The 20700-nt window shown below is 44.6% G+C and overlaps 2 protein-coding genes across 4 annotated transcripts in view; one reads left to right on the forward strand and one right to left on the reverse strand.

The window, feature by feature from the left end:
• Positions 1-18791, forward strand: part of LOC119181024 (terminal uridylyltransferase 7) — a 51338-nt gene extending 32547 nt beyond the window's left edge. For 2 of the 3 annotated variants that reach the window (XM_037432173.2, XM_037432174.2), the window contains exons 22-28: positions 1450-1627; positions 3839-3886; positions 4648-4739; positions 6617-6798; positions 11987-12294; positions 13848-14203; positions 18303-18791. In XM_037432173.2, the coding sequence (XP_037288070.2) occupies positions 1450-1627; positions 3839-3886; positions 4648-4739; positions 6617-6798; positions 11987-12294; positions 13848-14203; positions 18303-18641 (1503 nt within the window). In that variant the 3' untranslated portion in view covers positions 18642-18791. The remainder of the gene's footprint in view (positions 1-1449; positions 1628-3838; positions 3887-4647; positions 4740-6616; positions 6799-11986; positions 12295-13847; positions 14204-18302) is intronic. The other variant, XM_037432175.2, reaches the window with a different exon arrangement.
• The window catches only part of LOC119181837 (spindle assembly abnormal protein 6 homolog), a 269839-nt gene that overhangs the window by 89169 nt on the left and 159970 nt on the right, over positions 1-20700 (reverse strand). The gene's annotated exons all lie outside the window — the stretch shown is intronic.

The following is a 20700-nucleotide window of genomic DNA, read 5'->3' on the forward strand; positions in this document are numbered from 1 at the left end:
AAGGCCTGTGCAAATGTAATTTTGGTTAAAAAAAAGTGGAAACAACTTTGAATAGCAGCAGGATTTGACTTTTGGTAGTATGTCCGTGATAACCTGTAAGATATGTTACGTTTTAAAATTTACAATACTTGGAGAATATAAGCTGGTATAACAAAGCTTTCAAACTTGCAAAATTATGGCTTGACGTTCATTTAACTTTGACGTGAGGCTTTGCGGCAGTGTGGATTATTTTTGGATAGGTGTTTTGATGCCTTAGCACCCCTTGACCACAGTGGAAGCACCTTTACAAAAGGTTGCATGCGAACTGGTACGTACTTAGATAGATGCATTCACATCTTGTACCCCTCCAGTGTAGTGAAACCACCTTTGCAGGTGGTCACATGTGGACTAATTATATTTATTCGTTCACTACGAATACTTTGAAATTTTTAATTATTTAAATTTGAATAAAAAAGAATTTGAATACTGTAATGCTTGCTCTAATAACAGGGGGTTATATGTGTACCAATTACATTTATTTGTTTGCTTCAAACACTTTGAAGCTTTAATATTTAAATTTGAATAAAAGAATTTGAATACTGTAATACTTTCTCTAAATTTGAAGCGTTTGAACATTCGCACAAGCTTACTTATTGTTCTGTTCTGTGTGAAGCAGGAAGTTTGCCCTGTCATGTTAGAAATAGGCAGATTGTCTGCTTTCTTCCTTTGAATGTTACAGAAATCAGGCTAATAGTCTGCTGTTTGTCTTCTCAATCACATGAACTTTTGGAGAAATCTGTGCAGTCTAAAAGAGGAGACGTTTTATCGTTTTTCACCTGGTATCGATCTTCGATTGTGTGCTCGTAGTTTCATTTTCTCTTATGTGCATGAGAGGCAGTGCCCATTGTGCAACATGCATGCTCATTGAAATGTAATTAGTGTGAATGTGTACCAAGCAGGCTCAGTATATTGTAAATAATGTAAATCTGTAAACAGTGTAGTTCATGTATGTGGCTTTATGTGTTAAGTGTTTATCACTGTACATATCACAGTCATCACTCAGTACGTGGAGTAGCATGTCAGGCAAAAAGCCAGGCTAACGTCTGCAGCTCTTCATTAAGATAATTCTATTGCGTCTCATTGAAGTGTTTGCGCTCTCTATGGTTAATTGTGTAATGCTGTGTTCAGTATGATAGCGTGGATGAATGGGGATCCCACTTCGAATTTCTTGTGCCAGCGCTACCAGGTTTCAGTGCTTCCTTGCCAGCAACTTCAGCGATTTGGTTCGCTTAATCAGCCAACTTTGATTTTTATTGTCCACCTTACGTGCCTGAGTATAGTTGAGCATGAAAATATCCTGAGAGAGGCTGCAGTTGCCGACTAGTTTATTCGCTGTATTCCATAAACTAATTGAGCTGAATCTTTGATCAGTCAATAAGTCAAATGTCCCTATTTTTTTCTCTCTTGCAGCAATCGGTTTGGAGCGAGTTTGGACGCAACAATGAGACTGTTGGAGAGCTCTGGCTCGGTCTTTTGCGTTTTTACACCGAGGAGTTCAATTTCCAGCAGCACGTCGTGTGCATTCGGCAGAAGGCTCCTCTGACCAGACTCCAGAAGATGTGGACGTCCAAGTTCATCGCCATCGAAGGTAGGCTCTCTCTCTGGGACAGCCCCGCCGTGGTGGTCTAGTGGCTAAGGTACTCGGCTGCTGACCCGCAGGTCGCGGGTTTGAATCCCGGCTGCGGCGGTTGCATTTCCGATGGAGGCGGAAATGTTGTAGGCCCTTGTGCTCAGATTTGGGTTCACGTTAAAAAACCGCAGGAGGTCGAAATTTCCGAAGCCCTTTACTACGGCGTCTCTCATAATCATATGGTGGTTTTGGGACGTTAAACCACACATATCAATCAATTTGTCAATCAATCAATCACTCTGGGACACAACGCAAAAATTCTGCATGAGCTGAGACTAATGGTAAAGTGCTTTGCAACTCGGAGCATTCATGACATAACCTCTTATAGTGCCGGACCCATCCGTGGAATCCCATGTATACGCATACACGTGTGTTGTGCATTCCCTCCAGGATGAAAGACTGGTTATGATGTGGTTACTGAATGATCTTGATAACAAATGCAATAGCAAGTGTGCTTCTCAAAGGAGGTGCGCTGCAGGGGGAAGGGTGAGAAGGTCGTTATAGAGGAGGAAGGGACTCTGAGCGAAGGGAGAAGAAAAGCTAAAGGCTGCAACAGTAGCGTGTCATGGGAACACAGAGTGAGGAAGGAGGACGGTCGCCTAGGTGATGGAGAAAAGTCTTTGCACCTTGCTTACTGCGAAGTCTCTACATGTGTGTCTGCGTCCTCGTCAGGTGCATGTTCAGTTTTCCGCCAGGAAACCATAAAGGATTGCGCCACCGCAACAGATATTGTGCTTGCGACCTTGTCCACAAATTTCAACGCTTTATGATTCGACCTTTTGTCTTTGCTGCCAGTATGTGGACTTGCGAGCACAGCGGACTCTTCCCGCGGCTGATCTTCTGACTGCAAAGCCAAACTTTTTATCATGCTTGCTGCTTTTGGGTCGGTGCTTGAGGGCAGTCTTTTCGATGCCCAATTTTCAGTGTCCCTTGGAGAAGCTTCCTGCAGTAACATGCCAACATGAAAGTTGCAGTTTGGAGAGGAATCAATGAAACTCTGCAGTGGCTGCGCTTGAATAGTAAGGAACGAGGGCATAGGTGGCATGTGTACCCGCACTCGAATGACGGGTCACGATTTGATTGCAATATCTTGAAAATTGCGCGCTCACCTGTGAAATCGAAAGAGGTACCATTCAGCGCACGGAATTTGTCATTCAGCACAGCTTTTGTGTTATGTGCATAATGAAGTTAGTCTGAAATGTAGACTGCGACTCTCCAAGAGTTTTTTTTTCTTCCTGTGTTCATATTTGTTTCAACAGGGGTTGTAAACATTCGACATTGCATGCGTTCATGCTCGTACACCTGTGGCTGCTTGCTCAACACATTTTGTGCATATCACAGCCTAAAAAGGTTGTTTAGGGCCCGTTTGCTTTCATTTGGGTGCACGTTAAAAAAAACCCAGGTGGCCAAAATTTCCGGAGCCCTCCACTATGTCATCTTTCATAATTGTATGGTCGTTTTGGGACGTTAAACTCCACATATCAATCAAAAAGGTTGTTTTGGTTATTGGGTGGACATTTGTGACTCCAGCAACTCGTGTACTAATAATAATAATTGACGGTGTTTAACGTCTCTGAACAACTTGTGTTATAAGCAGTTAAAAAAGAAAGGAAATTAGACAACCACCTTCTGTGGCACGAAGCCACAATGGGTTGTTTCGCTTTCTTAACTCCTCCGCCACCTTGCGGGTCTCCGCAAAACTCGCAAAGTTACATTTTTTTAAATGTATTTTGGAGTTTAAAATTGGGTATGTGCATGATATAAAAATGCATGCGCAACTACCCTGCAGCTACTTGCGGTCTTCTAAATAACTTTCCTCCGATGGAAGCTTTCGTAATGACACAGTTGAGTCGCCATTGCCACTACATTTCGGTCAGATATAAGCACAACCGGGTTACAGTTGAGCCTGAACTCGACCTCTTAAAACCCACAGCAAGCAAACTGTGCTCTGTCAGCACTTTGTAGAGGTGACTATATTTGCCCCTTTTGATAATTAGCATTTGCCTGAGCCATAAACACTGTTCCGGTTTCATATTCGACATTAATGCACAAAGAATTTGTGGAACCATTTCATTGAAAGAAACTGTGCTTTAGATTAGAGTGAGTAGGGCAGTGGTATCGCATGGCTGCTTATTGAAGCCCTGTCACTTTTTTTTTTTTTTTTTGCAGATCCTTTCGACCTGGATCACAATCTCGGCAGTGGAGTGACGAAGAGCAGTAAGTGTTTGCATAATGTAGAAGTTCTGGTTACCTCGACTTTTCGCGAAGAATGTGTGCTTGACCTGCGTGTCATGTTAAGCGTCCGCTAATGGGTTAGTCCACTCATGGGTTCAAGCGGTAATGGAACCCAGGCATTCTGTGTGGTAGTCGAGTACTCTACCACATCCACATCAGTGCTTGAAACTGCTTTAGACAAGAGACCTTATACAGAGATCATGTACAGTAAAGAGTGGTTTAACAGGTGTAAACCGCACCAGGCGTCGCACCACACGAACCGAGTAATGAGGTCGGTGGTTGAAAGCTGCCAAATTATTGCTAAGGGCTCAGTCATAACTCAACAAAGTGTGCAGCTACGTAGGTGTGCACTACTTCACAGATGCTTAGCGGGTATCTGGAACTTGTATTGCAATGTCACTCGATACTCGTTTACAGCACACAGAACAACAGTGTGCTCGCCTTATTACCTGCAAAAGATAGCCGTGTGACCTTGTTTTCGCTCAAACCGCTCAAACTTTTTTCTTAGCCAATGTAGCTACAGTCAAATGTCATTAATTAGAACATGCTTAATTCAAACTTCCAGTTAATTCGAACTCGCACTGTGACCCGTCAAAGCTATGTGTATTCGAGTGAGCAAGAACTCCCTGTAATTCGTACGCACAAGCACTTGCCACGGTGTGGGTGGATGCCTTCCTGCTAAAAATTGGAATTTGTTTCCCCACAGTGGTTGGCTGTTGATTTCTCGCGCACTTTGTTTGCAGTGAGCACATACATCATGAAGACCTTGATCAAAGGAAGGTCGCACTTTGGAACGCCCGTTCGCAGGCTACCTGCTACTTATGGCACGTTTCTGGTAAGTATTGGGGAACTTCATGCTTTTGAAAGGCTTTAACACTGCCTTATCGAGGCGAAAGTGTGGCTTAGCAAGTTTGTTTTTACAACATAACTGATAACAGTAAACAATGGGTATAACAGTCTGAAATAGGTACATCAAATTCATGTTGTCATAAACAAAATTTTCATTGCCTAGTCTTAGCGCCATTCGAAACCGTCAATTTTCTCAGCTTCGTGAATCGCCATATTTACCTACTTCTGTTATGAACGCATTTAAAAAAAATCTGTGCAAAGGTGGGGGTGCGTTTATTATGCAGGCCAAATTCCACGAAATCTTTTTCCGGATGACAAAAAAAAAAAGGTGGTAGTAAAAAAAAAAAGGTTAGTTCGCTTAGCCTTTCGCAATTGGCATACGCCTCTACTGTTTGGAAACAGCTTCTTTGTTGCACTTCACTCATTTACGGTGGTTGAAGGCACAATCTTCTGCAAGCTGTCCCTGCGCCGCCCGCACTCCATAAAGAGGTTTTGCAACTTTCTTTGCTCGCAATCGTTTAACCGCATCAGTGCTATCTGCTGCAATCTCAAGGGGCGCCCAGAAATGTGCACTTCGATGCTACAACTTCGTGCGATGCCACAATGCTGGCAAATCACTTTGCCAAGTATGTGGCAACCTCGCACTACAACTGTGTCGTTACCAGTGACATTGCACTAAGCTACCACCGGAGCATCCAAAACAAATCGCCGATGACAAGATTAACCACAAAATACGGCTGCCGTCTCACTGTTCACATGAGAAGTTATTGTATAATCCCTAAAGTACGCGCATATAACAAGTATGAAGAGAAAATTTCAACTCAAGTGAGAATCATGGGTGCTACCATGTTGCGGACATTGTCACGATCGTTTCTGGGCGACGAGCGATATTTTATAGTTTATTAGAAATCTGCGACGTGATAGTAAAAAATGGCTCTTCGCGACAGCCATGGTGACAGCAAACCCTGTCGTCGTCGCTCGAAAGTCAAGGGTATGTGGGTGGGCCTCTCGTATTTGTAGGAAGTGACTGTCGGTGGATGTGGGCAGTTTCGTGACCTTCGCTCACTTGTGTGCTCATCAGCCGCGATGTCCCTATACTCCCACTGTTCATGAATCCCGCTGTGGTGCACGAATAATAGAAAAAAGACGGGTGGTGCCGCGATCAGATAGGAAGAACAACACAGTGCATGGCAGCGGATGACGAGGGGGAGGGAGCCGAAGTGGGTTGGCAAAGTAATAAAAAGGCAAGGAGGCACTAAATGTTGGTGGGACTGCAGCGGATGAATGTAGGGGGCGAGTTTATTACGTGGGAGAAAAAAAAAAAGTCCAGATTTTGATGACTGAAGTTAGGGGTGAGTTGATTAGTTATGCGAATGTGGCCATTAGGCGTGTAAATACGGTAAATTTGTGTCAAAGTTTCAATTTAACCAAATATCTGTGCATTGCATACGTGCATTGCTATGATTACTAAAAAACCTTGTTTACGTAGTCCTGCTGTCTGGTCCTACTAAGCATACACAAGTACACTCATACCTCAATATAATGAACAAAGATATAATGAAATATGGGCTATTACAAATTAAATGAAAAGTAGTCTTGCGGAAGGTAGTGTTGGAAAGAATCTTTAACGAATATTTGGATATAACAAACTTATTTTCTTGTAACATGCAACTTTGTGATTATGTGTTGTGAGTGTGCTTCCAAATGGCTAAGGTAAAAAGTACCATATAGTAAGAAGTGCGGGTTAATGACATTTCACTATACTTGGTTTTAGTCTGTCAATTGTTGCTTTGCCATTCAAGCAGATGCAACTGCAACAAGCAAGGCTTGCGTTTACATTTGACGGACCTGCTATTTCTGCAGGCATACTTCTTTGATGCCCGGAACCTTGTGGAGGGGTTGCCACCTAATGACCGAGGCTGCCGCATCTGCGGAAAGATAGGCCACCGCATGAAACAGTGTCCGAATCGAAACAAGAACGGGGGCAAGGACAAAGACGCAACTGGAGGCAATGGTCGGGCAGCGTGGGCTCAGCAAGACCAAAGGCATGTATGATAAACCTGTCGTGTGAACTGTTAGTTGTATAGAGTAGGAGCACAAGAAAGTGTGACTTTAACCTGTGACCAATAATTGGAAGAAGAAATGAATGGAACGTGGTCAACCCAGCCGTCTTGCGTTTCGGACACTGGGAAAAGAAGGTGTCAGGGGCAATAGAGTGAAATGTGTAGTGGTTGGCGTAGAAAGTGATGATTATAACAACGCTGACATACCGGGTTTCCTGGAAGCGTCCTTCAAGCGTAAATTGTGGATCTCAGCGAGTGATGCTTGTCCAGTGAAAGACTATGATGATAGTGAGCCAGCCCAAAAGGTCACAAATCCAGCACTCAATGGACAGGCGAGATTTAATTACAAAATTTACAAAGTTACCCAAACTGATTGGTTAGATAATTGACATAATGGAAATTTCATTTATTCGCTTCAGCAGAAGCATTGGAGAACTTTTTTGAGAGTGATTAGTTTTCTGTACTTCTTGCTCAGAAAAGCAACATCAATGCGGATGAGAAAAGGCACTAAGGGGAAATAAAGTGGTTCTCATCCCTGTCTGTTCACCTTCCGATTCACGCTATACAGATGTACAAGAACATTGCCTATGTATCTGCATGCTTAGCTGCAAATGTCTTCAAAAGACGATGGTCTTCTGCCGGCCTTCTTTCGTCCATAATGTCGCACTTTCACAGCTGCCTGAAAACCACTAGGGTCTTTAGAATTACTTATATTTGTATTTTCTAGTAAAGGAACACACCACCTAATGCTTACGTATTCGCGTTGCGGCTCGGGTATGCGTAATGTTTGCTTTTTGATAGGCAATGTTCACAGCTATAAATGCAGCCACCTGTTCAAGATAACTGGGCGTTCAGCGAGTGCTTAATCGGGTGGCTAAATCGTTTGACAGACAGACCAAAATTTCTGCATTCAACTATCTCCCAAGAAAGATAGTTGCGGGACTGTTCAGCCTTTGGAGAAACCGATGTGAGGCCGTAGCTGCCAATTGCCGCCGGCTTGCCTTGTGGCCGATACTGGGGAGAATGAGACGAGAGATCCTCGCGTTCCTCTCCGAAGAGCTTTTCTTCCTCGGGGAGCAAGAGTTTCTGCGGCATTGGTCGTGCCCTTTCGTCAAGGTGCAACACGAAAGGATACAACTCATTTTTCGACCGACTTGGTGCTAAGCAGCGCCCGTTGAGTTGTTATATATGATTTCATTTGTTACAAAATGTGTTTCATTTGGATCTATTGTATCGTTATACCCTTGTATCGTGATATCAGCTTGAATTTTTGTGTACATGTATGCCAACATAATCATGTATATTAGAGCAAATGTCTTCACTGTAACGTAGTGATGTTAGTCGTGAAATATAGATGTGCAGAAGTGTATGTGCCCTGTTACTGGAATGGTATGAAGCCTTTGTGTTCTGTACAAGCTGTAAATAAACTTTTTCTAAACAGAAAGATTATCGTCTTCAATGTTCTTGTGTTCTGTTGTCACCACTGCTTTTGCCTGATGTATCTTATATAGGTGCGTGAGAACGCTGGTCAAGCTGATACAGTATAGCCCCTTTATAAGAGGCATTTTCCGGGCAGCAATTCTTGTCTTTTATATGAGATGTCTCTCATAGCCAGGGTACCACGCATACATTTTCTTATCAACCAGTATTTTACTGTAGGTACACTGGTGTCTCTTATACCTGTTTGGCTCTTAAAGAGGTCTAACTGCAGTCACTTTTATTCTTGTCGCCTCCATCAACTTGGTATTGGCAGAAATAAAATTGCTGTTGTTGTTACTATTACTATTTTGTTGTTTTTCAGTCATTGGTGAAAATGTGGTTGTCATCATCATCAGCCTGACTGCGTCCACTGCAGGACAAAGGCCTCTCCCATGTTTTGCCAGTTAACCCGATCCTGTGCTTGCTGCTGTCAATTTATACATGCAAACTTCTTAATCTCATCTGCCCACCTAACCTTCTGTCTCCCCCTAACCCGCTTGCCTTCTCTGGGAATCCAGTTGGTTACCCTCATTGACCAGCGGTTACCCTGTCTACGTGCTACATGCCCGGCCCATGTCCATTTCCCCTTCTTGATTTCAACTATGATATCCTTAACCCCCGTTTGTTCCCTAATTCACTCTCTCTCTTCTTGTCTCTTGAGGTTACACCTACCATTTTTCTTTCCATTGCTCGCTCTGTCGTCCTCAACTTAAGCTCAACCCTCTTTGTAAGTCTCCAGGTTTCTGCTCCGTAGCTAAGTACCGGCAAGATACAGCTGTTATATACCTTCCTCTTGAGGGATAGTGGCGATCTACCTGTCATAATTTGAGAGTGCTTGCCAAATGTGCTCCATCCCATTATTATTCTTCTAGTTACTTCAATCTCGTGGTTCAGGTCCGCGGTTATTACCTGCCCTAAGTAGACATAGTCTTTTGCAACTTGAAGTGCACCATTACCTGTCTCGAAGCGCTGCTCTTTTCCGAGGTTGTTGTGCATTACTTCCGTTTTCTGCAGATTAATTTTAAGACCCACCTTTCTGCTTTCCTTGTCTAACTCCGTGATCATGAGTTGCAATTCGTCCCCTGAGTTACTCAGCGATGCAGTGTCATCGGCGAAGCGCAGGTTACTAAAGTACTCTTCATTAACTGTTATCCCTAACTGTTCCCATTCTAGGCTTCTGAAAACCTCCTGTAAACTCGCGGTAAATAGCATTGGGGAGATTGTGTCCCCCTGCCTTACACCCTTCTTGATTGGTATTCTGTTACTTTCTTTATGAAGCACTATGGTAGCAGTTGATCCCCTGTAGATTTATTCCAGGATGTTTATATATACTTCATCTACGCCCTGATTCCGCAGTGTCTGCATGACGGCTGATATTTCTGCTGAATCAAACGCCTTCTCGTAATCTATGAATGCTATGTATAGTGGTTGGTTATATTCTGAGCATTTCTCTATTACCTGATTGATAGTGTGAATGTGGTTGATTGCTTGTTCCTTTGGTTGACAGAATTCTATTGTTTTCTTTACTTTGTTAGCAATTTACTCGCTTAAATAGCTTGTATACTACAGAGAGCAAGCTGATGGGCCTGTAATTCTTCAATTCCTTGTCATCTCCTTTCTTATGTATTAAGATGATGTTAGCGTTCTTCCAAGACTCTGGTACTCTTCCCGTCAAGAGACACCTCGTAAACAGGGTGGCTAGTTTTTCTAACACAATCTGTCCTCCATCTTTCAGCAGATCTGATATTACCTTATCCTCACCAGCAGCTTTGCCTCTTTGCATGCTCTCCAAAGCTTTTCTGACTTCTATCATTACTGGTGGGGTGTCATCTGGGTTACTGCTAGTTCTCATAGTATTAAGGTTGTGGTTGTCCCGGCTACTGTACAGATCTCTGTAAAACTCCTATGCTATTTTAACTATCCTATCCATATTGGTAGTTATTTTATCTCCGATACATCCGATTTTTGCCTATCCCAAGTTTCCTCTTCACTGCTTTGACGCTTCCTCCGTTTTTCAGAGCGTGTTCAATTCTCTCCATGTTATACCTTCTTGCATTGGATACCTTTCACTTATTAATCAACTTCGAAAGCTCTGTCAGTTCTATTTTGTCTGTTGTACTTGAGATTTTCATGATTTGACGCTTCTTAATGAGATTCTTCGTTTCCTGGGAAAGCTTGCCAGTGTCCTGTCTAACTGCCGTGCCTCCAACTTCCACTGCACAGTCTGTAATGATACTCGTCAGATTATCATTCATTGTATCTACGCTAAGGTTGGTTTCCTCACTAAGAGCCGAGTACCTGTTCTGCAGCGACACTCTGAATTCCTGTACTTTCCCTCTCAGCGCTAGCTCATTGATTGGCTTCTTGCGTATCAGTTTCTGTCGTTCCTTCTTCAAGTCTAGGCGAATTCGAGACTGTACCATTCTATGGTCACTGCATCGTACCTTGCCAACCACTTCCGCATCCTGCACGATTCCTGGGTGTGCAGTCATTATAAAGTCTATTTCGTTCTTATTTTCGCCATTAGGGCTCCTTCATGTCCATTTGCGGTTTCCTCGTTTTCGGTAGAGGGTATTCAAAATCCGTAAATTATTGCGTTCTGCGAATTCTACTAGTAGCTCTCCTCTGGCGTTCCTAGTGCCGATGCCATAATCTCCTACTGCCTGGTCTCCAGCCTGCTTCTTCAATACCTTTGCATTAAGGTCGCCGATCACTATAGTATACTGTGTTTTTACCTTCCTCATTACCGATTCCACGTCTTCATAGAAGCTTTCAACTGAAGCGTCATCATGGCTGGATGTAGGCGCGTAAGCCTGTACTACCTTCATCTTGTATCTTTTATTCAGTTTAATTACAATACCCACCACCCTTTCATTAATGCTATAATATTCCTCTATGTTGCCAGCTATGTTCCTGTGAATTAGGAACCCCACTTCCAGTTCTCTTCTGTCAGCCAAGCCCTTATAGCAATGGACGTGCCCATTCTGTAGTACCGTATGGGCCTCACCTGTCCTCCTAACCTCACTGAGCCTTATTATATCCCATTTAACACCCTGTAGCTCCTCAAATGGTACAGCTAGACTTGCCTCACTAGATAAGGTTCTAGCGTTAAACGTTGCCAAGTTCAGGTTTCAATGGTGGCCTGTCCGGATCCAGAGATTCTTGGCACCCTCTGCTGCATTGCAGATCTGACCGCCGCCGTGAGTTAATTGACGTATGCATGTGCGAGGTAGTAGCCAGATACTGCACCAAGGTGGCCAATCCTTCTCTGGTGAGGGAGTGCGTTTACCTGCGGTGGTCACCAGTAAGGCCGCAGCCCAGGCCTCTTAATGCAGTTCCACCACCACGCAGACTTTTTTTTAATCCGGTTGCGAACTGCGCGGCACCGTGATTCGAACCACGGACCTTTCGCATGCGAGGCGAATGCTTTAACCACTAGGCCATTGCCGCCATGTTGTGTACATGGAGCTAAAGCTTAGCTAAAACATGCATTACGGTAACATGGCAAGTTAGCTTGGTATTCTGGTAGCATGTTACGTTAAAAAGTGTAGGGAGAAGCTAAAAATCTACGTTAGTATGTGGCAACGGTAGTTTTGTTTTGGGCCACTAGAATTTACAGATATGACTAGCCTCTCCTTTTTCTGTGAGCGGAAGTGCCTTGCTGATAGAAGTGACCGGCTTTCCTTTGCAGCGGTTTGTCTAGGAACAAGTTCCGGCCACGGCAGCTGCAGAGTCTCGACACAGAGGAGATGGACGCGGAGCAGCAGCCGAATCGAGAGAACCTGAACTCGCAGCGGCTAAATCAGCCACAGCAGAGCCTAGGGCTCAATCGGAGAGCACGGGGTGGAATGCTTCCACCACGTCAGGCTAGAAATCGTGTGCAAGAGGACCAGCGGCATGGCTCGCACCACCAGCAACAGCCTCAGCACCAACAACAAATGCAGCACAACCAACAGCAACAAACGCAGCACCACCAGCCACAAGGTGCGCTAGCTGAGGGTAAGATTCTTGGCCTTGTGCAATGTCTGCTTTGGTCAGTGCCTGTTCGGCAACTGGGCGTGTTGAGCCATTGAAGTACTAAAGGGGCCCTGCTACACTTTTCCGGCATGCTCGTAAAACGCTGGAGATCAATAGGCGCTGACTGTATTAGTTAACAGGAGATAAAGACCTTGTAAGGCACCGGTGACCGTGCCATAAACCCAGGGCCCTTGGCCGTTTGCCGGTTGGAGCACCTTGAGCTGCTTAGCTGGGGCCGCCGCGAAATCCCGCCACGGTCCTGCACGCGTGTTCGTGTGATCACATTGAAAGTAAGCCACGCATTTGAAAAAAAGAAAAGAGCTCAAGATTACGGCCTGTGCTCGCGAAGGGATGAGTCTTCCTGTTGCCTTGTCATTCCTCTCTCTCTGCATAGCTTTCAGCACATTCGTTGGTACGGAAGAAGAGAGAAAGTGCTTAAAGTGTGCAGTAAATCTTTGTAACTCCACTCGTATTCGGCAGTCTTAAAATTTTCGCAACTAGTAGCTGATTGCTTGAGAACTGTGTTCTCAATAATTTTGAGAACGAAGGCTTTCATTAAAAGAGATTAAGGTTAAAGCATTATCCTCAGCGTTAACTGAAAAGTTCTTGGCAGGTGACAAAACATTGTGGTCTGAGGAAGTTTAGCTTTCCCATGTGTTTAGTTCGGGCACATGAATACAGATTTGATGTTTCGCTACTAGGCTTTTGCGAATGTTGAATTTTAAGTTCGAAGGGAATTCAAAAGGAATAGTAATTTTGCTCGAATTCGAATAGTATACACTCATACCTCGATATAACAAAATACCGGTTATAACGAAGTTAATGAAAAGCAGTCTTACAATAGATATATGCCAGGAATGAACCTTTATAATGAATTTTCGGATATAACGAACCTATTTTCGTGCAAGATGCAGTTTTGTTATTATGAGGCTTGAATGTATATCATATAAAGGAAAATTGGCATATTTGTTATGACCTAACCAACCTGCACCGTATTTAAAAAAAATTGAAGCAAGGCCTGTGCAAATGCTATTTTTTTTGTTCGAGGAAAGAAGCGGTAACCTGAAATTATGTTCATTTTAAAATTTACTGTACTTGGAGCATATAAGGCAGTGTAACAAGCTTTTAAACTTTAAATATTACGAATAACAATGTGAGGAAATGATATTCATTTAACCTTCAAGTAAGGCTTTGCGGAATTGTGGATTTTCTCTCTAAAGGGAATTTCACAGCTTTGCACACCTTTACTGCAGTGAAACCACATTTACAGGATATTACATGCGGAATATATTTCTTATCGTTCATTTCAAATATATCGAAATTTTCAATGATTAGAATTGGAATCAAGGTGATTTCGAATACTGTAGTATTCGTTCAAATATTCAAAACATTCAAATATTCGCACAAGCCTAGTCTGTACGTTTCAAGAGGCGTGAGATGTTAGTGCTTTTCTTATGTATTCCCGCAGCATTCTGGGTCCTGGTCTGTATGAAAGTCGCGCAAGTGTCATATGAGTGCCATGCTGTGTTCCTCAGGCCATCCGAGTCTGTGTCCCGAAGCACCGCACGGCGGCATCGCGCCACCGGGTGTTGCTCAGGCACAGCTGCAGAGGACACTGCAGAACATGGCAACGGCGGGTCTTCAGATGGGACCCTCCCGCTGCTTTGTTCCGCACATGGGCCCACCGCCGGCGTTCATGGCTGCAGCGCCCCACCGGCCGCCCCCATTCCCCGGTGCCAACGGCCAAACACCTCCTCACCCTGACGTGCAGGTCTTGCTGATGAGGATGCAGCAGCAGCAGCAACAGCAGCAACAGCAACAGCCACCCCAACAGCTGCCACCTCCCCAACAACTGCCACAGGAGATTGGGCAACAGCGATATAGCCAATGGGTGAGTGAATCATAGTCTATGCACTCACACTTCGATATAATAAACCCAGATATAACAAAATATCACTTCATCATCATCAGCCTGACTACGCCCACTGCGGGACAAAGGCCTTTCCCATGTTCCGCCAGTCAACTCGGTCTTGTGCATGTCTTGAGCTTTCTGCTGCCACTTTATACCCGCAGACTTCCTAATGTCATCTGCCCTCCTAACTTTGTCTACCCTTCACCCGCTTGCCTTCTCTTAGAATCCAGTCTGTGATTCTTAAAGGGGCCCTGCAACATTTCTTGAGCATGGTCAGAAAACGCTGCCGATCTGTAGTAGAGGCTTACGAGAACACGCAAGCCAAATGTTATAGTGCAGCACGTGGCCTGGAATTGCAATAAATTATCAGTCAGCTAAAAATTGCTTTCTCGTCCCTCGACAAAGCACGGAATATGCCCAAAAATAAACGTAGATGACCCATCTATCAGCTATTGGCTGATTTGAACATGGCGCGCTCAGTTGTTACAGAAATCACCGCGAAAGTCCGTCACTTGTCCACGCGTGAGCGTGCAATTGCACTGAAAAACATGCGTATTTGATAAAAAAAAGTGCTCAAGGTCACAAGGCGCGCGTAACGTTTTTTGTTAGCTTCCAGCGCTTGAATCGAGACGAAAGAAGAGAGAATGCGATTGCAGTGTGTGAAAAATTTTCGCTGCGTTGAATTTGTTAGGCAATACACTTTTCGAGTGAATTAATATCATGGTTACTCAAAAAAGTGTTTCTGTGCACCTTTGATGACCAGCAGTTATCTTGCCTTAGCGCTACGTGCCCTGCCCATTACCATTTCTTTTTTTTTTAATTTCGACAATGATGTCCTTAACACCTGTTTGTTCCCTGATATACTCTGTTCTCTTCTTGTCCCTTAGGGTTACACCTATAATTTTTCTTTTTATTGCTCATATCATCTATGACAAAATAAATGAATAATAGCCCTGCAATAAATATAGTATTAGGAATCTACCTTTATTGCGAATTTTCTGATATAATGAACTTGTTTTTGTGTAAGATGTAAGTTTGTTGCAAAGAGGTTTGAGTGCGCATAGTTACAACCTAAGAATGAATTCAAGGACAGCCCCCGGAACTTCAGCTCACCTGCTATTCAACTGTGCAAAAGAGTTGTGTTAGATGGTTTCCGTTGTTACCATAAGTACTTTTTTGCTGCTAACACAAATACAATGTGCAGTAATAATTGAAAGTTCGTCGTCTCTACTTGAAACATTACGTTCGTCAGAGTGTGATGTCGAACTCTTTTCGACATTGATCAGGAAGTTGGCGTTTTTTTTTTTTTACCAAGAACTAGCGGCTCTAACTTGTGTCTGTATAATGAAACTACCGACCTAAATTATGCTAGAGGTACTTGTCTTCACAGAAATGTCTTCGCATACTTCTCGGGGAGGGAGAGTTACGATTATTATTAGCTTACATTTATCCTTAGGTTGTAAACGACTAGGTCTACTTGCGTAATCGGTAATCTGAGGAAAATATTTTTTTCAAACCTGTTCATCTAAAACGATTCAATATCTGTTCATGAACCCTAAAAAAAGTGAGAACTGCGGTCAGTCTTTCTTCAAGTTATAGTCGAGCCCGCTTATAACGAACCTGAGCGTGACGCGGCATCCGTTCGCTGTATCCCGAAGTTCGTAGTAAATGAAACACAGCTTTTAAAAAAAGTTGCGAGTGGAAACACCAACTTTTCTTGCCCCAAAAAGTTCGTGATGCATGTGTTTCGAAGAGTAGAAGCGATAAGGGCGGTCTCGAGTTCATTTAAAACGGCACGGTGCTCGTTCACCGAGGCCCGTGGCATAAGCTGCGTGAGGCACTAGCTTGGAAGTTTCATCGATCTCGCAATCCCATTCCTTCAAATTGTTCTCGCCACGTACTTAATTCGCAATGCCCCAATCCATGCACGGTTCCACAGTGTCGGGATCATCATCGGCCGTAATTAAACCATCGCAACAGATGTCCTACCCGCTCTCCCAGGTCGGAGTCGACGACGCACTGCCACAAATCGCCGCCGCAGTGGTCCTGTTCAGAAGCTTCAGGCTCGACATCGGGCCCGACGTCGACGAAGTGTGCCTTGCGAAAACAGTTTCGCGCGCATGTAGCCGTCACCGTTGCCCACGAAATATTCACCATCTCCACAGCCGAATACCGGGGCGCCCGAGCGGCAGGAAAAAGCAGACAGGAAAAAGCGGACAAGTCCTCCCGTCAGCCATCATGACCACACACGCACACCAAGAGCGAGCAAGGCGCGCACACGTGACACACATGCTAGAATGCGTGGAACAGCTCTGGGACCGTTTCCAGTCAGAAAACGAAACTAATTCGAGCCAGCGTGGCGGGCGTCGCGGAGTGGTGGAGACGGGCGAAGGCATTTCCCTCCTCCGTGGACGAAGGGGTTGTGATCAAGAGAGGATAGCAGATTTGCGAGAGAAGGGCAAGGAGCTGCGATAAAGAGAGGGGAGGATGCGGCAAGAGAGCGACCTTGAAAACCAAAACACACGGGAAGGAGGCAGGTTGGGTAGCTTGCTTGAAAGGTTCGCGAAACTCATTCGTAAAAAAACTTGGAAAGAGTGCCTACGCGCGCAGAATTCAAAGCTCGGCCGCCTGGTTCTGTGCGCGCGGTGGTGTTCGAAGAATCGGCAGCCGTGGTCAAAAAATTGTTTTGTTGTTGCGCCGTAGGTTTTGCGTGGCCTCACGGACTTCGATATTTCGCGATTCGTTCCGCGCAAATTAAAAGCCGTTCTCGCGGTTCTTACGGAAGACTGTTGAGCAGAGTGTGAAGTGAGCAAGAACAAGTCCCAAACACGAAACGAATCGCAGATTATCAGAGTCGGTGGGGTAGCGTACCCGCATGCACTATAGACGCAGACTATTGGATACAGTCGGTGGCCGACGATGTAGGCAAATGGTCTGGTCACTCTAGGCCGGCGATGTCAACGACAGTACCAGCGATCAAAAACAGGGAAGATGGCCGACCCATCTTGGAAAGATCGGTGGCAGTTTGAAAACACGGGCCCCGTCTAGCGATGCGGTGTGCTCAAAGTAGCGGGCGGGGGGGGGGGACAAAGCACGGAGGGAGGCGTAACAAAAGCAAAGCTGTTTGCTTCCTCCATGGAGGAAGGAAACAGCTTTCCTTCCTCCATGGGTCGGGGAGAGCGACAACTAGTGGGTCGCGGAGGCAGGGTCGGCGTTTAACAATAAGAATGTACGGGCACCTCGCCGATGCCTGATCGGGGGTCGAAAGTGGTTTCCCGGGAAGTCAGCAGACCGCTGACTCCGTTTGCTGTAACCGATCAGCGGCGCTTGGAGACGTTCGTTGTAAGTGCGATTTTGTGCCATTGAACCAATGCATATTTTCACGGTCACGCGGATATTGTTCGTTCTAAGCGAAAGTTCGTTTTAAGTGGGGCCGTTATATGTGAGCTCGACTGTATTACTTGAAGAAAGACTGACCGCAGTTCTCACTTTCTTTTGAGCAGTTTTATCTAGAAACTACAGAATGACTTTGTATGATGGAGGATCTCTATCGGAAGACCGTCGTTAAATCGAACTCGAAGAGACCATTAAAAAATGTCATTTACCGGGAGCTCAGCTTACAGCGTCAGCACAAGTGCTAAAACTGCCCATGACAAATGCGAACATTTCAGTGAATTGCAAGGCTGAGTTGAATGAAATCTGTGCATTCGGTGCAAGTCGTGCAATAATGGCCTCTCTGTTACCTTTGAGAATGGTGCAAATTTTGTTTAATTCAAGCCATGCTCTACTGATACTCGTTGCTTCGGTGCTTCGGCCATCGGGCAACATTAGCACTAAATCGTGAGGCTATTGTCAGATGCAGATGATTTGAACTGTGCTAACGGTGTGCGGACAACCGAAGTGTTTCTTTCAAACTATGGATTTCCTTGGCCCAGAAAAAGCGCTTCGAGGTTTTTGGAACAATATTTCAATATTCGTCCTTTAGTGTCCATTTAAGAGGTGTTGTCACACCATCTTTCCCTGCTTCCAATAACTTGTTTCTCGGCGTGCCATGTGCCCCTGCCCTGAATTTCTGCAGTCGCCATTGGGTCCACCACCTAGGCACACTATGCCATCGTCCTGGCCACCAAGCCTGCCACCTACTCAGAGCCAGGAGGCGCTGCAGCGCTTTGGCAACTTCATCGGACCAAGGGGGTCCCACAACCTCCCGCCACCACCACACCCTCAGGCCATGCCCCTGCCACCATCACCGCAGCAGCCATTTCTCTGTGGGCCCCCTCCGAAGCCACCGTTCAGCGCGATGCCTAGGCAGCCAGTCTTCCCAGGAGCTCTGTGCAGTGAACATCCATCACAACAGTGGGACACCTCGTCGCCACACCGGAGCCAGGATGTTGAGTCTGTACCGTCCCAAGATTAGAGAATCTCTAAAAGAGCTTTTCCCCCCCACATCCAGCCCGCCGTTTGCTTGTGACAAATTTTTCACACACCTCCCTTGATTTCCAGTGGTGAGGATGCTTGTTTCCAAAGACTCCAATGCCACAGGCATCCCTCAACAATGCCCCCGAACTTGTTTGTTTTGTCGTTTTAAGTACTTGGGGTTAGTGCCCTTTGCAAGAAGGCTAGTTTTGGTCGATGGTACTTCGCTGTGTATGTATACCGGCTGTGCTTAAGATTGGCATTGTCGAGGTGCAGGGCTGTTAGAGGAGGAGCTATCAATATTTGCGCCGGAGTTCGTCGTTTTCGTTAATGCACTGCCCATTGGGCAAAGCTCAATTCTGGTGACAGCATACATCATTGTCGAAAATGCGGTTCATTTCAGGCCTTTTGCATGCTTCCAGGGGTGCCTGATGACTGTTCATGTAAAGAACAGCCTTTCTTTGCCATTGTTATATACATTGTTTTAGATTAGCCACTGACCATCTTGACTGACTGGTGATGGTACTGGAACATTATCACTTGGTGCCTTTCAAAGCTTTTTTTTTTCCTTCTTGCCTTAGCCTCTACCTTCACCCGTACGAGATAAATTTAGGTGATTCAGACGTGGCAAGCATACAGTTTTAGCAATCTTATTTGCATGCTTTTGTCTCGCTTGTGATTAGGAATTTTTAGGCCGGAGCATAGCTTCCCCTTTGACCTGCCCTGTTTCTCATCCCTATCATGATGCTTTACAGTAGAAAGTTGTTTGCATGCAATGATGTAATAATGTGGTAAAAAGAACCTGTTATGCTTGATTCGGTTTGTGAGTGGAGCTTGTTAGCGCTGTGACGGAAACTGCCGGTAAGCGCTGTAGTCTGTGCTGTGCAAAGAACCGTGATCTTAGGCAGTACCTCTAATGAAAAAAAAAAAAAGTTATTTCAACCGCCAGAATGGGGTGGCGATATTTGTGGTTGCAGGAATCTGTTTCCTTTTTAATGAGATTACATAGACAGCAGTTGTATAGGGAAGTGTGTTCAGTAGGTATCGGGGGAGGCGGGCAGTGTTTGTCGTGTGCTCCGCCAGTCTCGACTGCTGGCTTTGGGGTCCACAACCTTCCTCGGCGTGGTACGCCCTTTGTAAGTTAGACAAGCCAATCATTTGCATCGGACACATTGGATCTCAAGGCCACTTTGTCATTGACATCTTTCGTAATGTACCAAGTACAACACTTTGGAAAACATTGGCTCGTTAGCGAGCTGTCTGACATTACGATGCCAACGCAGATTTTGACGAGAGCGCATGGGGCCACATGTTGTGGCAGTGTTGGGCAGGGTTTATTGATTTTAATAAAACTCATCTGGATTTTATGGTGGACATTTCTGTAAGCCACGACGGCAGGAAAAATGTGCGCAGTTGCCATTTATTGTAAATAGTATGCGCAAACCTTTGAAAGCACACAAGTGCTTTACGTAAAAAAGAGTAAATTGGTGACCATTGGCAGAGGACATAAAACTGGCCTACAATGATCATGGTGCCTAAACAATATTCCCCCTGCCAATAACTCTCAATGACTGTATTAAAAATATGTAAGTAAATAAAAATTGATGCTTTTTTTTCTGTTTCCTGCTTTCTTCATTGTGATATCCTTTCTTGCTACTTTAATGACCAAAATGCTCTTAAGAAGACCCTTAAACAGTTTTGATATATAATCAAACCTTGCTATAGCGAGCACAGTTATAACGAAATACCAGTTATAGTGAATTAAATGAGCAATGTCTTGTAATATAGTATTTCAAGTGAACCTTTATTGCAAATTTTCGGATGTAACTGACCGACTTTCCCATCAAATCGAACTTCATTATAAGGTTTGAGCGCTGAAACCTCGATAAAACAAGCACAGATATAATGAAAAATCTGTTGCAATAAAGTAAACGAGTATTCTTGTGATAGATGTTGTTAGGAATAAGCTTTTATAATGAATTTTCGAATATAATGAACTTTTTTTTGCATAATATGCAACTTTGTTGTAATGAGGTTTGAGTGCTCAAGCCTTGATATAA

This window comes from Rhipicephalus microplus, chromosome 10 (assembly GCF_043290135.1).
Source record: "Rhipicephalus microplus isolate Deutch F79 chromosome 10, USDA_Rmic, whole genome shotgun sequence".
In the NCBI taxonomy this organism is placed as follows: Eukaryota; Metazoa; Arthropoda; class Arachnida; order Ixodida; family Ixodidae; genus Rhipicephalus; species Rhipicephalus microplus.